The sequence below is a fragment of the Pyrus communis genome, chromosome 14 (assembly GCF_041283825.1).
Source record: "Pyrus communis isolate YQ-2024b chromosome 14, ASM4128382v1, whole genome shotgun sequence".
NCBI lineage: Eukaryota > Viridiplantae > Streptophyta > Magnoliopsida > Rosales > Rosaceae > Pyrus > Pyrus communis.
In genome coordinates, this window is record NC_142578.1 from 26,472,186 (window position 1) to 26,492,122 (window position 19,937).

A 19,937-nucleotide genomic window follows, 5' to 3' on the forward strand; every position below is an offset into this window, starting at 1 on the left:
GTAGAGTTGTCATCTTGACCGAAAAATATGAATAAAAAAGCAAACTTGTGTATTTTTTCTATATCTCTTGAAGGTGATAAAGGCAATAGTGTTGTAACTTGTGAGAAGGGTAGGGTTCTGATTTCACTCATCATACCATATTTTTTGTTTCTATGATTCATACAAGTGACTATAATATCAATACTGTTGTTAACTTAAAGAGTAACACAATTCTCAATTTAACGTAGCGCCATCAGTCTAGGTTGTGCTTGAGGCGAGACTTTTCGGAAGCTGCTTCTTCCTTGTCCTCTCTTTTATCAGACACTTCCTCATCAAGTGGCACAGGATCTGATGATACCTGCCCTGCTTTATCATCACCCTTCTCTTTTTTCTCCTGCACATGATGCCCTAAATTCATCTCAACTGATGCTTCAGCATCTTCACTAGGATCATCAAGTTCAGATGCCACATGCTCAGTCCTCACTTGGTTCAACCCTGCTGCCATTCCCTCTTGTCTGGAAACCACTTCCTCGTCTCTCATGAAATGCTGATCATCGTTTGGCCCGATAATACCGCTATTAGTTTGGAGATCACGTGGTTCTTCTGCCTCGGTATTGTTGGTTGGTGGGTTACCCTGTGGGGATTTTAGGCCATCTGATATCACCTCCCTTTCACCAGCCTCCTGATGGTCTGTATAGTTGACTGCATCCACGTTGTTGGGAGGATGCAGAATAGATTCTCCATGAGTGTAATCACTCTGCGTATTCACTTCCAAGTCAGGTTCTTCCACTGTGCTTTCTATTTTTGCTTCACTTTCAGCTGCATTTAAAGCGGCAGGAAAGGACTGGAAAGCATCCCAATCATCTTCATCCTCTTCTTCCTCTTCGATTTCTTGGTCATCAGAAAGAGAATGCGCTGTGGTGGCTGATGGCAGAGGTTTCTCTTTGCTTGCCTCTGTTGGAACTGGTAATTTTATCTCTAAGCACGGAGTTGTGGGCTTCAGCTGTGTTGCATTATGCTCTTGAGTCACAGACGCACGGATGAACCCCTGAAAAGACACAAAGGGATTCCATTTAAATTCTGTTTGTAAGTGTCCATAAAAAGTTGAGCCTACAACTCCCAATTCTTCCAGTTAGTTCCAACACAATAGCAAAGTACTTTTGCAAGACATATCCAATACAACGGCATAGAATACCGTTCTCCAATCTACACTAGCAAGTGCACCCAACAAAGAAAAGGAAAAGGAAAAGACACCTGAAGTTGCTGTCGATGTGTTACAGGCATAGACAGCAATACATCCTTGAAGTGAACTGCTGAGGAAGGAAGCTGAGCAAGATGAGAAACAAGCCTTACAGCAGTGCTTCTTAATGTATTGACTTCCTGCCAATGATGCATGATTGGAAAACCATCAGTCAAACAAGTGATAAAAAGGCAGTTTGAATTTTAGAGGCTGTAGAGGCTGCTTATTTTATTACCAGTGAAGAACCTTCTTCTGAAGCCTTGAAAACCACGACTACGGCTTCCAGGAGTAAATTCATAAAACCTCTCTGACATTCACTAGGTTTTGAAAGTGTTTGCAGCACTACTAAGAGTCTTAAGCATTCGCCAGCAACAGTTGCTGATTTTTCAGTTACAGGTTTCTGTCAACAAAAGACCTTCAGAACAACAAATACCAGAGACTAAATGGGAAACGGGGTTATAATTATCTAAAAGGATAGTCTGAAACACCTTTAAAGCATTCTGGATTATCACAAAAAAATCTGCTGTAAGCTCCCCAACAAAAAGCATTAAAAAATTGTTGCCTTCCGCATTTGGGGTTTTCTGTACCAAACTTTTTACCACTTGTAACCCAATTGATTGAACCTGTGCACAATAGAAAAAAAAATAAAAAATTATATGAAGTTTTGACATTCTTGGAAAAAATGACCATAAAAGTACAAAGAATGCATATGAATGTACCTGAACATTTGAATCGCTAAGTACAGTTTGAACACATTTTGTGCAGTATTTAAACATAGGATAATAGACGGAGTCACCATCTCTATTCTCATCAAGATAATCCATTTCATAACCCAACTTGGCAAATGATATAGTTTGTTCAAGAGAGAAAGCAAGCTTTGTTTGCAGTAGTATGTGCAAGTCGGATCTCTCATTTTCCTGCAGATGAATGGACTTAATGCAATCCTCGGTCAAATCAGTCATCACATTCAGACAAGTTCCCAATAACTTTCGCATATGAACAAGACCATCTTCACCAACACCGGATTTATCTGCGAAATGAATTCTGTTTAGCCTAACTTTATTAATCAAGAAGCCACTGTTTTATTAAAAAAAACTGGCATAATCTTTGACATGAATATAGAAGGAAAAAAGGCCTCAAATGGAGGTAGATGTGTAGGAATTATGTTGGAAAGTAAATTGACAACAAAGAAAATGGAGGCTATGGAAGAGTTTTGGTTTTTGATCAGATTAGATAAATAGACTGGTCAGATCAGTTTCATTGTTACAATGCTCACCATCAATAAATCTTTTCAATAATAGACTTGTGCACTTGAAAAAATTGTCCACCTTGGAGAAATAAAACTCAGTCGAGGCTTCTCTGATTCCCTTGTAGCCAATTAAAAGAAACGCCAATGCCGCAGAGACTAGTTGTGTCTGTGAGCCAAAACATGCAGTTCAGTGAAAAGATGAAAATTAGTGATTAACACAGTTGTTAAGAATTCTATAAAAAACACAGTTATGAAAAAGTGCACGGCAATTGTAGAACTTAGAAATCATTCCCATTCGAACTTATAACAATGGATACACCTTACTGACCCTTGGTTGAAAACAGTTCACAAGTGTTTCTGCAGTGATAAATAATGTGGTTATCAAATCCTCCGACAGTTTGTCCAGAGAAATTGCCTTACTACTGAACACAAAAGGGATGAACATTCAGCTGATTGAGAGTGATATCAGAAGTTTAAAAATAAAAAGTAAAAATAAGTGCGTAGATTGACAGATTCCAGTACCTTTGAAACACTTTGTAAAGATAAGCCAAACAAAGTTCCATTGCCAAATAAGCAAAGTTGTCCACTTCATAAAAAGATTCAAGGCAGTTCTTCAAAATCTATTGAAAGAATTAAAATAAAACACCAATTCAGAATCTGTGACAAAGACAATACACACACAGAACTAATCTCTTATACGGTCTCTGTAAATGGAAGGTTCCCTGGCCAAATAAGTAAAGTTGCCCACTTCATGAAAAGATTCAGGGAAGTTCTTCACATTTGAAAGAATCAAAATAAAACCAAAATTCAGAATCTGTGACTGACACATTACACACAGAGAACTAGTCTCTTATAAGGTCTTTACATACAGAAATCTTTTTGACATTACAACTAGGAATCTCTGGCCACAATTTTCTAAACATATAAATATGCAGCCAACTTTATTAAAGGATATGATTCCTACCAAGCCAGCGCACTAAAATTTCAAAAAAAAAAAAAATATATATATATATATATATATATAAAAGTAAATAAAAAGCAACTTACTATTCTGCAGATCAACTTATTGTTCTGCAGATCCACATACACACTTTTATAGAAAGAGCTTAAGTTTAGCAAAGTGCAAATGGTTCTTAGACATATCAGTACGAGTGTAAAAAGGCATGTTGGCTGTTGCAGCCTGCAGGTGGATGGTACCCAAGGAACTGGAATGGTAAGTAGTAATTGAACAAATACATCATAAGATTCTGAAAGTAACAACTCACAATCCAAAGATAATTCAGCCTCAATTAATTGGTAAGAACTTCTTCACGTGTATTGTCTTAGAATATGAAAAATCAACATGTGAAGCAGCATAGATACTCATCATAATACTAAAAAGGCCTTAAATTATCTAAGAAGACTTTTTTTTTTTATTACCTGTGATATTACAGACACTGAAAGACTATCCCAGGAATTATCCATGCACATAGAATATGAGAAAACCTGGATCAGTCAAATATGAAAAAAGAATTACTACACAAATATCAAAGTTAACAGGTGCCCTGTGTAATATTAGAAGACCAAAACCGGAGACTGCACAATTCAAAAGAAACAGACAGGGAACACGTAAGTGACATGTCAGATACCACTGTCATATTCCAGAACTTTTCTTAATTATAGAATTTGCAACGATGACACAGAGTTGGTGTCTACTTTCTCTTAACAAAAACTCATTTCATTGTTAAGAAGCATATGGCTTCATGAGTAACCCAACAGCACAAATAATGAAAAGAAATCAATTAACTCTTAAATCAATCTACCATATTGCACCACACTGACAACATTGTAACGCTGCATCTTTAGGAAATGTTTACTAATTATAAACATATAAAGGGAGGTGGACTTTTGATTAAAAGATGTGAGTTGTACAATGTATGTGTGCTGCACTAGATTTTCTATTGCTGAGAATACAACTTATTCTGTTTGACTTGCAAACTCATTAACTCCCTTGCATCGTAACTGATAAACAGAATAACATTTGATGATCACTTTAGAAGGAAAGAAAACAATAATGAGCAGAACTATAAGGATCCAAGAATTTGAAGAGATTAATTAATAATTTATCTGTGACAATCCTTTTTTTCAATGTCTTTTGATCATTGCAATGCAGTAAAATGAGTCATTCAGACGCTTCTGGATTGAAGATGATCACTTCCTACATAAAACTGCATATGAGAACATGTGGGTCTTTTCACAGGATGCCTATGCACACATTAGATCTTTTAGGAGTTAATAAGAGAAAGAGAAAAGGAAACGGATAGCCACCTGTAGCAGTTCTCTGCATATGTCCAGAGTGAGAAATCCCGCACTGGCAAACCTTTTGGTCGACAGAAACTGGAAAACCGGTAATGCAATTTCATATAACTTAATTCCTGGGAAAGATAACTCTTCACTAGCTGAATCTCCACCGTTACTAGCTTTAATGAAATAAAGTGGACTTTTCAGTTCACCAAGGGTAGAATATTGGCCCTGAAATAAGACAAGTAGAGCAAATCCCCAAAGAAATTGATATTCTTCGGATTCCAATTTAACCATGTGATGTCCAGACAATAAGTTATTGCTTGATATATTTTGAGTAGTGGAGTTTGAATACTCGTTCTCTTCAATATTCACAGGAACTGCATCCAATGCAATTGCCTGCAATATTACTGGCCACGATTCTTCTAAGCAAGGTTGCAACTTTGACGATACCAGAGGTGACTGAATTCCATCAAGAAATGGATTCCACTGTAAGAAGAAAGAAATATAAGATGGTAGCCACAAAAACATTAAAAAAATTCATATTAGTGAAAACAAAGCACAAATGCAAAGGAGGAAAGCTAGCAGTTTTCCTATCATTTAGCTGACCTTTGTCTTAAGATGCAAGCACAAGAATACATAACTGTAATCCTTCAAAACACTAATCCAGTACTTCCCAAGCATACTTGAACTCTTTGAAAATAATGGTAACAATGCTAGATATTCATCGGGAACCCCACTATGGTGTCTCCTCAAGAACGCATATGTATAACATTTGAGAGAGGCATGAGCAGCAAGAAGTCTTATCTTGATCTACATTACAATTAATAAATTAGTTTACCCTTTAAAACGTAAAATGGATTCCTTCAATCAAGAAAACATAAAAACAAAGTTGAACAATGAAATTTATATACCTTGCATGAGACCCATTCTGCAAATGAAGGATAATACAGGTCCTTAAATTCATTCAATGGTCGTGAAATTAATGAATATACGCGTTTAACAGCAATTTGATCGCCCTTAATTATTCCACTAGTCAGTATCTGTAATGACAATTGATTTCACATTGTCAGTTACACAAAAACAAATAAATAAATAGGAAGAAACCTAGGAAAAGATAAAATTAGATTTGTCTTTATCGAGAACCTTCGTAGCGAGCTGGAAGCCTGCTTCCAATAGAATAGGGCCAGAGGACGAGTCTAAGGCAGTGCGGACAGCAGATACGAGCTGGGCCTGAATTTCATACAGCCTCAATTATAAACACCCCTCCCATTTCCCCCAATAAAAGAGAAACGGAAACTGAAACTCTGTCAAATCCCTCCAAGGAGCTATCACAGAGATAATGAACATCTTTTTGCAATTTAAAATCTATGTCCAGGAAATCCAATAGAAGCAAGTGAAAGAAAAGCACAAACACTTCTGACATACCTGATACTGTTCTAGTAGGAGATGCCCTGGAAGCTCTGGGTCAGGTGTCTTTTCAAACTGTTCCCAGCATCACAGGACAGACATTTTTATGAACAAAACAAACTACATGATATAAGAATAAAAAAAATATTTAAATTATACAAAGGAATTTGCCTGACTAGATAGCAGTGACATATACGCTACGGTACAGAATGGAAAATAGGATGCTCTCCCGTCTCAGCCCAATGGGGGTATAAATTAAAAGACAGTAAGACAGGAAAGGGGAGTAGTAATTAATAGAAACTACTTCCATTTCAAAGATTTAGGGAAAATAAAAATAGAAGTCAAGTATGTATCAGAAAATATGATGTGAAGAAGAGGTATTAAGAACTATATATGAAACATATCATATTCAATTACATATAAGAACTATTTTCTTTAATATTGAGGAACAAGACAAAGCCAAACAAAGTACAGGCGAGGCTTGGATTTTAGGAGCCCAAGCATGACTCAGGACTGTATTTGCAAATTTCTATATTCCTACAGGGTTGAAAGGACTGAGGTGATATTTCCTCAATTAGTAATTAAGAAACATAATGAACAACTGAAAAATAAGATAAAATATCCAAAGAAGTCCTAAATCTACCCAACCAAGTGGTGCTGCTGTGATAGCATATAAACTAGTAGAATAGCATGTCTTATACAAATTCACCTTATCTGTAATGGTACTCAGAAGCCCCACACCAATTGGCTGCATGTTTTCCAACTGGATCGTGCTTATCTAAGAAAATTAACAAGAAACGTCAGCTCTAACATGTATTTCAGGCATTTGATATGACATAATAAAAATTTAAAAGAAAAAACAAACTTCACATCCACACCTGGTATGCAAGAGCTATAAGTTCTTGTATATGGAGGACGAGCCAATCACTAGAGGCCTGTCTATTAGTAGGTTGGCTCCTAGCAGTACAGAGATCAAAATGAGCTGGATTCTTTCCAACAGCTCTAGGTAGGTAACTCAAACACCTACAAAGCAACAAATTACTAAATCAATTAAACGAAGAATAGCATAAGTTAAGACAAAAGTTCATGACTAGTTCTTTGAAAGGGAAAAGGGGGTTTGTGCCTTGGTAAGTGTCAAACACAAGAGGGTATCTAAAGGCATGGGCTATGCACATTTACACCTTTCTTCTGGCTCGTACAGTATGCAGACTAAAATTAATTTTATGCTAAATGAAATTTCTTTCATCTGATATTTCAATTGCTACTTTAAAATCAATCACAAACTTCGTTGATTATTCTTTTCTTGAGGTCCTTGACATAATAATCATAGGCACTTCTGCTGCACTTGCTTGTTTCTTTTTCATACAATATCTGTTTTTGCCTTGTGGAATCATGCCCGACACAAACTCGGGCTGCAGCCTTCAACATGTGTGAACTTTGGCCACATTTGGGGGTGCGCCTCTGTGCAGTAGATTTAATGCATAAATTCAGACAGTGCATGGAAAATATCATCACATACTCAGCAGCAAAAACTCTGGTTCGGTATCTGAGGTGTTTATCTCTGTTCAGAATACCATGGAGCACACCTGTGGTGCTAGAAACCATGTTCTCATCAGCTTCTCCAAAATTTACACTTGGGTCACCCTCCATACCCTTTGAAGAATCATTTTCTAAGCTGCTACTACTATCAGCATTTCTTCGCGTTGATGTGGCAAGAATCTGAGAAAGATTTTGACAATTCACTGAATTAGTAATTATACTTTCCAAGACAAGACAGTTACTGCGTATAAATAAGCATATACAAAGCCTTCTTCCATCAAGAAAAAGAAAACGCTTATCAATCAAGAAAATTGGGGATAAAGTGATTTACAAAGTACCATACTTCTATTAACAAGAAGAAACCAAGCTCAATGAATAGAAGTATAAAGGTATTCCAAATAGTTTTCGTCTCTCTTTTTTTTTTTTTCTTTCAAAATTTACATCCAAAATGTTATTATCCGTGTAACACTCTGGATTAAAAGAAACAGACTAAAGGAGCTTACCACATTACGACAAATTGATATCCAATGAGATGGACAGGAAGGGCATGATGCATAGAGCAATCGCATGATTGTGGTGCGCACCAGATCCCCTATCCTACAAGGATAAAAATAAGGGGAGATACGTTATTTTGCTTCTCTCTCTCTCTCTCTCTCTCTATAAAATTTAAAAATGAATGTCACAAAAAACGGGGGGATGGGGGAAGAACACAATACAAGAAACCAGGCTAAAAGTGAAGTAAATACTCAGAATCTGTTTCTTCATCCAGCATGTGAAATAACTTCTCCTCTATTTGCTCAACAACAATGGAGACCTGTATAATGGAGAATCAATGAATGATATGATTTATCGTGATGAGACTTGTATTTGAAGACAGAAAATAACATGAGGGCGTACTGGATCTTTTTCAATCAGATGTCGTAGAGTGGAAACAGCTAGATGCCTTAATGCTGGCTGTTTGAAATAGGAGAGGAAAAAGGGTAAATCTTCATATTATGGAAAGAAGCAGAAATATATAAGCATATGAATTTTACCAGCCACAGAAACAAAACCTGTCTTGAGGACAAAGTAGGTAGAAGAGTTTGCACATGGGTGTGCACGGAAACAGCTTGTGGTGCAAAAAGAACAAGTTGCTGGGTAAAGCGTACACTCCTGCAACAATAATAGCTTTTGAATGGAGCCAATTTCTATTCTCTAACACAAAACCAAAAAAAACAATTGCAGAAGAGAACATATTACATGAAAACTAAATAAGGCTTGAACAAATTGGAATACATACTCGAGCATCGTTGCTGTTTCTTGCCCAGAGCTTATCTCTGAAACAACAGACTACAAAAATAAAAATTGAAAAAAAAATCAACAAATGGACATCAGTCATTAACTATAATATGAATGGAAAGAGATGATAGTTAAGTCTGTTGAAATTTCACCAAGAAAAATAAAATAAAACTTAATCAGTATATTCTGAAATATGCCAATTCCAAACATGATAAAACATATTAGTATTACAGCAGAAGCTCAGAGGTAGTGGAAAACTATGATAATAAAATAATACCTGGCAACGTGAAAAGAAAATACTGCCAGGGGCAAGTTCAGGACCAAGAACAGCAACAATAGCATTTATAAGACGACCAACACCTTGCTGAAGTGCAACCCATCCATTCTCCTCGGACAAAAGAATTTCCAGAGCAAGACCAAGTGTTGCCTGCAGAGAAGAAATGTGACAAGAGAACATGTTGAGTCAAGTACAAACTAAAAATTCGTCTGCTAAGAGGTAAAAATCTAAGATGACAGTCTGCTCTAACAACAAAACCTAACAAAAAATACACATAGTTAGAACTTAGAGGCTATCAGTTATCACTGATTAAGAAAACCCTATCAGTTAAGCTACTTCATATAAGGGCAATCACTTTTCAGTACACAATACAAGAGATATCGATACTACTCACAAATGTATCATTTAAACAAGGCAGCAGAGCAATTCAAACAAATGTCATTTATTCACCATCAATACCCTTGATAGTTTACAAACCGTTAATCAGTCATAGGGTCTGACTTTTAATACGAAGTATCACGTTGCCTCAGAGATACAAAGGTCAAAGCATGCCAAAAGTTTCTGTAAAATCACTTCGAGGTCTAAATAAACAACAATATACTTATCCAAGTTAACGAAACAATTAGTAACAAAAATACTACCATCTCAAGAGAGCACTGAACAGAATCTAACATAAAAAGATACCACAACAGTTGCAAATTTCTTTCCTTCTATTGCCAAAATTGTATTCAGTTTATGCCAATGTAAATAGCATTACTTTAACACATACAACCATTAAAAACATGAGTTACCTGGACTTGAGATACAAAGGACAAGCCAGCAGCTTCAATGGTCAACAGCAACCCATGCAAAGACCATATCTGTAAACCAGCTATTGAACTTTTAGAAAGCAACGAGATTGAGCTCACAGTTGAAGGCACTAAAGTTGACAATGCCATGCCTCCTGCACTGCAGGCATAATATGTAAGGACAGTGAGAAAAAGTATAACTTCTACTTAAGATATCTAGTTCATCATCAAAAGGATCACTTATTGAAAATTTAAAAATCAAAAGAAAAAAAAAGGATTGGCAAAGATATCAGGTAATAGTAGGACTCCACGAGTGAACAACTCATCCTAAAATCTGCATGTGATGTGATAAACAAACAATAGTTTTAGTATATATAGACCTAACTCAAGTGATCACAATTGTCTCCCCCGGATATGAACTATATATCAACTGCAAATGGCTCATGAGTTGTGACTCGCATTCTGAGGAAACTTTAAAATTTAATAGCACCAAGGGAGGTGCAATGCAAGTGTGATACAACGACACCTACCTTCATGTATCTGCTACATAGAAAGAGGTTGCAAAAGAAAGCGATAGAATAGACTTTTCTATATGCTACTTAAGATTAAGACTTAATATTTAAGAGTACCACTCAGAATATTCCTGTAAATATTCATAAAACGAACTTAAAAGGAATTTCAATGTCACCTGCGATGAATGCAGCCAAGAGCAAAAGCAATTGATCCAGCATAGTTTGAATCTGTTGCCCCAGTTAGGTCACCAAGCAGAGATCTAGTCTGTTTGACACCCAAACAATGAATCAGAGTGGGAAGGAAAGATGTGGGCAGAGGGAGAGAGAGAGAGAAAAGGAAAGCTGCACGGTCAGCAACATGACAGAAATTCAAAGAACAAAACTGACCATTCTTGCTGTAAAGATATCATTTCCAAGACGAGCTAAAAGACCAAGACATTCTGATGAAGCCCTACGTTGTGATGGACAGATGTCTCCCTCTGCCAGAATGCTCTGTTAAATTAGGACAACACATGTCAGTACAGTTGGTGTGTGAGTACCACACTTCCTGACCAATAACATATCCATCTTTATTAAATTAGGCACCTGAAATATCGCCTGTGCGGAATTTAGTATCTCAAGTGATAATGGCTGGGGACGCAAGGAAAGCAAAGCCTGACGAAAGCATTTAAACATTAATTTTAATGCCAGACATTGCAAAACAAGATATAGTAGATAAGAAAAGTAAAACCAGCACCTTAAATCCTGAAAGTAACCACACATATATTGCTTATGCTCGCTGCGCAAAACAAGATATAGTAGATAAGAAAAGTAAAACCAGCACCTTAAATCCTGAAAGTAACCCCACACATATATTGGTTATGCTCGCTGCATGCCATGGTTGCTTTTTTCCAGCTTTCAGGCACTGCTCAATCATTCCAAGAAGTGACAGCATCCCCCCACTATCCTGGGATGTTAGTTCCAACTGATGTCAACGACCAACCAGTCACTTGTAAGAGAAGTCCAAATATGACAAAGTTTCCCTACCTGAGAGGCAAACAAGACGCCAAAGCAGAGGAGCATCTGGTTCACCAATATCTTGTTTACTGGTTCCGGCTTCATAAGCAAGTTTAAAAAGTAACTATCAGTATTGACAGAAGCATGTCTCTATAAACATTAAGTACAGGAGCTGACTTCAATAGCTTCAACATAGCAAAGCTAAAATAAACAAATCTGACTTACAACAGTTTAAAAACTGTACCTGAGGAAAGCTACAAACTTCATTCTCCCAGACACAAGGAATAAGGCCGTTTTTGCCACCTTGAAAAGCACGAAGTTCATCTTCAAACCAATCTCTAAGTAAACACAATTAACAATAAACAAATATCACCTGAACTGAAAAAGAAGCAAAGAAAACGACTGAAAGCTCTGAAGCTCTGAAGCTCTGACAAAATTAAATTACAATGCTCAGTAGTAGTTTAAGACAAAGCCAGTGGAAAGGTAGACACCTTCCAGGAATCCAGGGACCCAACCATGCATCTCTTTTGTCTAACAGAAACCTCAAGCATGTACTTTCTTCACATCCAGAAGCCTCTCTTTTATGTCAGCAACAAGGAAAAAAATCCAAGTCAGACACAAAATAACATTTAAATTTTTAAATAGGTCTTGGCAGTTGAGCTAATGCCCTTTTATTTACGACAGAAAGAAAAAAAGAAGTCAAATGCAAGGTAATGCGACAGTATAATAGGCAGCATACATGAATGGGCTTGTGCAAATTTGAAGAACCATGGCGTGGTCATTCTTATATGCTGTTGGATCAGGAAGAGACTGGTAAGCTATTAATGTCCGGATGATAAATATATCCAAAGCAGGCTTCACATTTGGCAGTTGCTTGGCCGCTATCAGCGATATATACGATAAAGCCCTGCATTCCATCTCATCTCAGAAAATAGTTTTGAGCATGATCTAAAAGTAACACAGCTTCTGATTTAAACTGAGCATATGAAACTTGTCCTTGTAACAGCAAGACATGCAGTGACCAGAACCAACCATAAATTGGACAAATTAGAGAACAAAATTGAGATAAAACGAACTTACCTACTCAGGTATACAAGTACAGGTTGAAGCAAAATCCCGTTATTCCCATCATTAGGAGAAAGAAAGCATCTTAAAAATGCAGTAAGTGCATCAACTGCAGCAGACCACATTCTACAAGGCAACAAGATGAAATTGTTAACCGCTGAAAAAGAAATTAGTCATGTACGCCCTAGCCCTAACGTGTATCAGATAGTTCAATCGTACTGCAATGGCTAATGCATTAAATACCTTGAGAATCTCAAAAGTTTAAAGACAGAAGCAGGAAAGTGCAGTAAACTGAGAGAGTTTGAGGAATATGAGGACATAAGCCAGTATATAGAAATTATACAATACATACTAACCGTATCCTACTCGTCAAATCTCCAGTTTGGTTAGTTTCATCGTCTAGATTTCCAGTAAAGAGGGAAGCCCACAAGGAAAGAATATCAAAAACCTGGTCTTCAAGTTCCTGCATGCATGAAGAAAATCCCCTTAACGTACATATAGTATATCTTTTAGTTCAATAATACAAGCTCCTTAACCTGTGACTTGAAAGGTAAAAGTAGATTAGGATATCTAATGGAATCGATGCCAGGACTGAACTGAATATTGCCTAGTGAAGAAAATTAAAAGATACAGCGATGATCTTCTACCTCCTTTGGCATAGAAGCTAACAGGGATGACAAAAGTAACCACCCAGCTTCTTTTTCAATTGTAGCTGCCATTGGGTTCCGACTAGATTCATTCAGCATCTTCTTTGTAACTTCAAGGATTGACCTGGGCAATCTGTAATAGCAACACGTAAAAACTAGCTTTAAAAAACCAACAGTTCACAGTGACAGGAAAAAAAACAGGTTGAATGTAACAATGACCATAACAATAAAAATCTACGCCAAATATAAAACGGTGGAATTCAAAGGCCCCCATCAGTATATATGACATGAAGAAAACAAATTAAAGATAAGGAAACAAAAAGGATGAAACTGCTCCAACAATTGATGCTAAGAAAAAAGGTGATAAATAGCCAACATATCTACTTCTGTTTCTTGGGAATAAGAAGGCTTCTATTACAGCTACGCCACAGAACCAATGACTGGTATCTCCTATAGATATCTAATTCTTATTTGTTCCTTGTGGACACACAAAATAAGATGACATCTTTACCTGGCAGGAAAACCGAGAGGTAATTTTGGGGAAATGGACACCAGAGCTGCCAAGACAGTAGCTTGACCATGCAAAGAATCAAGCTCTAATTGCAAAGTACTCCCCTGAGAAACATAAATAAGAGCAATTTACTTAACAGATGCCATAGTTAATAGGATTATAGGACACATTCCAAAGAATGCTTACAATCAACAAACAGAATATGACAATGAAAAGTTTGTCATTATTACACTGGCCCAAGATTCCTAAAAGTGGTTTGCTAACTTTAAACTGTGCTCTGAAAACATTGATACTTCAAAAAAGAAATTGCAAAAAGTTGGATGCTTCATGAGAAGGACCAATAAAACATGGCAACAAGTGATTTATGTGGGAGACTATATGTAGAAGCGTCAACTGAAAGAGGTACCACCAGCTCAGCTGACTAACCAGCTAGAATATGAAACACTGTGGTATGAAATACTGTGGCATAGGCAAAAAGAACATGTAACAGCTAGAATATGAAGCCACGACCGGAAAGCAGAAAACAGGAAGAGAAACTCCAGGCAGTTACCATCAAAATAAACAGGAATAGTTTGATAAGGCACTATGACTGACATAGGCATGCAGGTGAAAGAACAAACAAAAACAGAACAGAACAGAACAAAACAAAACAAAACAAACAAGCAACAATAGCTACTACTACCACCAAGAAAAACTTTCAGAACTTGCAAATGAATAAACAAGCTACATACATTATCATAAGACAAATAAATTGACCAGAAATCAATAAAATGAAGTCGAAAAGACATAACAGTCAACATCGCATTGCACCTTCTCATATGCCACATTTTCTCTCAAAGCATTTAGCATGGTCACTCCATAAGAAATTAAACCACCAACACAGGTGGGATCAACCTCAGCCAGGGCACGTAATGTCAAAGCAGCCTCAATTCGAACCTGACGAAAGATTATCAATTAAACTTCAACTAAGAGATATCATATCGATGAAAGGAGCATAATAAATTTTAATCTATCAAACACCCGACCCCACTTAGTGGGATAAGGCTTGGTTGTTGTTGTTGTAAAGACCTTTGCCTTCAAGTAAGAAAGAAATCAGAGCTTACGAGTTGTGAAGAATGAGATACTGCTGCAACAACAGTGTTGTCAAGAACTTCCTTGAAATCAACTGGAACCTGCAAATTGATGGAGCAAACACAACTTCCGAATTAACTACAAGAGGAACAACTAACATCACGGTGTTCTTCCATTCTATGATGTCAATCAGCAAGAAAAATGTTCAAGATATAACTGATAATGTGAACATACCATATTAATATTTATATGGAATAATTCCTCAGGAGATCAGTATGTAAATAACATTACAACCATACAAAAGTTAAAAATAAGAATTGATTATTATATCATTGAAGAGACACTTACCTCTCCCAGCGTTTTCAGGGTATATGATGCAGTACGTAGAGCGGCAATTTTCATGGAAGGACTGGCATCTCGAGACATAAGCTGCAAGTTTCATAAAAACATTCAATTACCAAAGGATAGCACAGAACAACATGTAACCATCAGAAGATTTAATTGAAAGAACACCTCCATGACAACAAAACAGGAAATAATTTAGATAACCTGATTCCCAAGAAAACCCAAAAAACTCCTTTGCGTAGGCTCTGCCATTTGATCAGTAACACCAACACGAAGGATATAGAGCACACAAGCCTTGAGTAAAGCAAATGAGGGATAATGGTCAGTTCTTTAAATTAAAGAACAAGAAGATTCATGACAACATTAGCAATCAATGAAGTTGTTACAGTAACTCATATTATGGATCCATCAGATTTAGGTAACAAAAAGCTTGGTCATGTACATAGTGGAGCAACCGTCTTATTTTTAATGCATGATGCATCAAACTTGTACTTCTTCATATACTGATAAGTTCATCCTTATTCAGCAACTAAAGAAAAAATAGCATCACAGCCTTGGAATCTGAGTATACTTTCATCCTTCAAATTCCAGAATATCTAGACATGCACCAGTATTTATTTCTCAAAAGTGCTAAAGAAAATATATCACATTGTTCATGCTGGTGGCATAAAGCAACCTGTAATTGAACTCGTGCAAAGAATGTAGCCTCTAAGCTTTGTTTTTTTTTTTTTTTTTTTTTTTTTTTTTTTTTGGAGAAACTAAAATTTATCAATTCTTTTTACAAAGACAGAGCTTAAAAGAGAATATACATTATATTAAAGAGTTGAAGGCCATGAATTTGTAGAAGAATACCAGTGCATGGGCATCAACAGAATTATCGGAACAAAGCATTTCCATAACCTGAATTGCATAGTTTTGTAGCTCACTATCTGGATGCATGTATTTTAGACGAATCGCCTGCAATATACAATCCAATAATAAATAAGCACTGCTACTCAGGCAAAATGTAAAATAACTGCATGCTCCTTTCCAACCTAGGGCTGTCAGAGAGCAGACTGGTTTAGGGAACACCATACAAAACAGACATTAAATGCAGTGAAACCAAATTAACGGCAGAAATATTGTTAAATGGATAACACTTTCTTGTCAAATAAATTATCCGTATTCAAGATGGTTTTGGTCCATGGAATTCAACTAAGGATTCACCAGAACAACAAAAGGAGAGGGGAACGAAAAAGGAGAGGAAGTCAATATCAGCATCTACCTGTAAAAAGAATACCCAAGACAAGGTTATGCCAACTCGCACATCCTTTGACCGAGCTCCAACTACACATTGGAAAATTTTAGTTTCACTAATCCCATGAATTATGAACATCTTTCAAATTCAGTAGCAGGAAAAGTCTTAATGTAAGGGCACCCACACTAGCAGGAAAACTACAAAAATACCTTTTGTGAAAGGCAATGCTAAATGTCTATGCAAACCACCTTCCAGTTTCTTTGCTGGAGGGAAAGGTCCTTTCCCCCTTGGTTGAACCTAGGAGCAATATAACATATTACGGTTAGATTGTTGACCTAGTTAGATGAAACTTCGTATAGATAAGGAAAAATATCACAGAAACATATGCAAACCTGTGCATGAGGATTCATTCCAAGAGCAAGCAACGAACCCAATGCTTCAGCAAATGCATCACGGACAGAAGAAACAGGATCCTCAAGGGCCTACTATAAGCACCGGCCAAATGGGTAAGTTTAAGACTGAAATATGAAACACTCAAAAGTACAAGACCAACCAGAAAAACTTGGCAATGAAAAGCATCTACCTTGACACAATAAGAAGCTGAACTGTCTAGCTCTCCCACCCCTAGACTAGGTCCTCCAATAATGGCAAATGCCTTCAGACATCTTGCAGCAGCAATTCTAACAAGAAATGATTTATCACCAACTGCAAACCGCATGATGAGACGAAATGCCTCTGTATATGCTGAAGCTGCTGCGTTTCCACCAGAGCCTTCCAAAGCATTTTGAAGCATATATAAAGCTTCTTGTCTCACAAATTCCTGAGTTACATGCAGTTCAACTTAGAGGCCCAACACACAAGAAAAATCAAGAACCCAAAAATGAAAACATAAAATATATTCAATATTCAATCATATGGCAAGCCTACGGAATACTTGGGGGAGAATGCTTTATTTCAAAGTATTTTGAGTCTTGACTAGTACTTCCCAACTATTTAGGGATGACCATAGGGTCCCTTACTAGTTGAAGCAGTAAAAATGTCAGTGTGAACATAGAGTTCCCAAAAGCAGCATTGTTCACTCGGTGCAGAAAATGACAAAGACACTTCATCCCTTTCCACTTCTTTCATAATGAAAGTTTACTGAAAATTTTATACCAATAAAAGGAAAAAAGCTAAAAATATTAGGGCAAAAATTACAGATACGATGAAACTACCTCATTAAACTTGAAAAGTTTCGTGGCAATGATAGTCGTTTCAAGTAAACCCGATGTGATTCGCCTCCCAAAATGTCTATATAATTCTCCTAAGCACTGTGCAGCACCTACATCATAGTATTTGAAATGATAATTATTAATGTTAAAACAAAGCGCACACACAAAAAACAGAAAACGGAAAATGTTAAGTGCACTAAATCAGGAAAATGACTGAGTTAAACTATATATAAACAAATAGAAACAGTGGTTAGGAGCTAGACCATATAACCTACATACCGAAGAGCTACATTACCAGTTCACACAAAATGCACATAAAAGTGGAACACATTAATAGGTCCGGTCATTTGGACTAACCAGCAACTTTTTGTGGTTCATTCCTCCTTCCATCAGAAAGAAAGCCTTGGAGACTGCTCGCTCGAGAGTATATAGAAATGCCATCTCCCTTGGATATAACCCTCGCCATAGCAACTGAAGCCAGATGGCGGACAGGTCGCCGAGCACCAAGAGTAAGCAAGGAATATAATGCGTCCTCGCATCTTCTTTGCCACAACAAAATGGATTCCTGCAAGTCATCAATTCAACACCGACCGTTAACAGTTTACACGTACAGAAATTCATCCATCACTCACAACAAATACTATAATGTACTGAAGATCTAATCCATCCAAGTGGTGATATGTATAACTCAGCCCCTACAATTTGAAAACTATTTACAAGAATTCAGGATCAATCAAATCAAGATGCGCACTCATCAGTCGCCAACACTATGGGCAAATAAGGAAGGAAAATACCACGGAAGCTCTACTTAGTAGATATATACCAAATCAAATCCCAATTCGGATGCAGAATAGAATGTACTAAAAACTGAGTAAAAGTGGAAAGAGAATGGAGTGAGAGGGACCTTGGGCTCTTCGTTAATGGCGGATATGAGATCGGAGAGGAGATCGAAACATAGAAGTGGCTCCTGAGGTTTATGGGATGCTGAGGCGACTATGGACTCCAATTGCGCTACCAATACACCGAACTGAGAGAGGGGCGCATTCTCTGTTGTCACATACTTCTTCGCCATTGTGGAAGCGGCAGTAGAATGATCAAGGAAGACGGACAAGATTGAGAAAACTCAAGTAATACAGTAAATAAAAAACACTGGAACCCTGGTATTTGGACTGGGACGATGACTCTTCACCGTCAGGGTGGCTGTGGGGTCAGTGCAGTCTGGTTGAGGAGGTACGGGGGCCGTGCGCGACGCAGGTGGTGGTGGAGCGAGAGAGGTGAGCAGAGAGGAAGTTCATTTGTTTGGGACCAAAAAGTGATCAATGGGGTGAGAGACTAGCTTTTTCACCTTTCCAATTTCACCCCAAATCTATTGCCGAATCTTCTAACTTGCCCTCCTAAACGGTGTAGTTCGGTTTAATTTGGTTTGGCACTCAATATATTACCCAGTCAATTAGTATTTAACTGTTCTGGTTCGGTTTTGATTAGTATCGTGATTTAAACCACAGTTTGATTTGGCCAGTTTATGCCTATTCCAACATATCAATGAAAAAGGTCCAAAATTCTAAGAGTTTAATTTTACAAACATCCACACATTTCGCACATTCCAATTCGATTGAAAAATTAAGTTTTATGAAACTTAAGTTTCAATTAAACAAAATCTCATGTTTGAAACAACTTATTAGCTACAATCTAAGCAAAAAACACAAACAAATATCATAATTGTTAATTGTTATTACAACTTATAATAATCACCGAATAACCTATAATATGGTGACATGTGAAATAAATTAAATTAATAATTAAAAAACATAAGGTCGACTCGGTTTGGTTTTGGCCAGTTTCAAAATTATCAAACCCGAACAAAATCAAAATAAATGGATTCAATTTGGTCTTTAAATTGTTTGATTTTCATCTTAGTCAAAATCAAACCAAACCGACCAAAACAGTTGGATTGGTCGATTATGATGCCTACCCTTAATTGCAACTGTTAATTTTATGTTTTGAACGAATTTTTGAAATATTTGAGATTTGAACTATTTTAATTAGCCAAATTTCCTCTTCTTGTTAATTTCTACGCATTTCATCTAATTTTCTATATAACAATGTCAAGTGTTCGACACATTTGACACTTAAGAGGACAAATTAACCTTTTTCATACCAATTTGAGCCATAAAAATCAAATTCTACACGAATATTAAATAAAATTAACCTTTTTGTAGTAAAAATATAAGATTGCTTCCAAAAACATATCACATGCTCAAAAGTGACCATTAACATAAAACTAGCTGAAAAAAAATATTAA

The 19,937-nt window shown here is 36.8% G+C and overlaps 1 protein-coding gene across 8 annotated transcripts; it reads right to left on the minus strand.

Annotated features, from left to right (window-relative positions):
* Positions 1 to 98: 98 nt before the first annotated feature.
* Positions 99 to 18,949, minus strand: LOC137713680 (protein SWEETIE). 8 transcript variants are annotated; one of them, XR_015955763.1, is made up of 48 exons: positions 18,540 to 18,949; positions 17,993 to 18,200; positions 17,639 to 17,745; positions 17,008 to 17,244; positions 16,817 to 16,906; positions 16,634 to 16,721; positions 16,452 to 16,513; positions 16,040 to 16,144; positions 15,392 to 15,481; positions 15,191 to 15,271; positions 14,875 to 14,943; positions 14,582 to 14,707; positions 13,772 to 13,875; positions 13,261 to 13,393; positions 12,970 to 13,076; positions 12,629 to 12,739; positions 12,288 to 12,455; positions 12,040 to 12,126; positions 11,793 to 11,886; positions 11,579 to 11,647; positions 11,376 to 11,498; positions 11,138 to 11,206; positions 10,940 to 11,044; positions 10,729 to 10,817; positions 10,044 to 10,200; positions 9,253 to 9,402; positions 8,977 to 9,026; positions 8,750 to 8,849; positions 8,595 to 8,651; positions 8,444 to 8,511; positions 8,201 to 8,294; positions 7,678 to 7,877; positions 7,037 to 7,181; positions 6,868 to 6,936; positions 6,177 to 6,233; positions 5,895 to 5,981; positions 5,663 to 5,791; positions 5,358 to 5,561; positions 4,776 to 5,237; positions 3,888 to 3,953; positions 2,991 to 3,088; positions 2,797 to 2,887; positions 2,548 to 2,634; positions 1,939 to 2,249; positions 1,708 to 1,842; positions 1,455 to 1,619; positions 1,234 to 1,359; positions 99 to 1,027 (listed from the first exon to the last, which is right to left on the minus strand). XR_015955763.1 is itself a non-coding variant. In XM_068453012.2 (48 exons), the coding sequence occupies exons 1-48, from the start codon at positions 18,705 to 18,707 to the stop codon at positions 233 to 235; spliced, it is 6,645 nt and encodes a 2,214-aa protein (XP_068309113.2). In that variant the 5' UTR covers positions 18,708 to 18,949; the 3' UTR covers positions 99 to 232. The 8 variants fall into 8 exon arrangements, 5 of the variants coding, with proteins under 5 accessions (XP_068309113.2, XP_088540419.1, XP_068309111.2 ...); XR_015955762.1 differs by having other exon boundaries at positions 2,797 to 2,890; XR_015955761.1 differs by having other exon boundaries at positions 2,788 to 2,890.
* Positions 18,950 to 19,937: the final 988 nt, after the last annotated feature.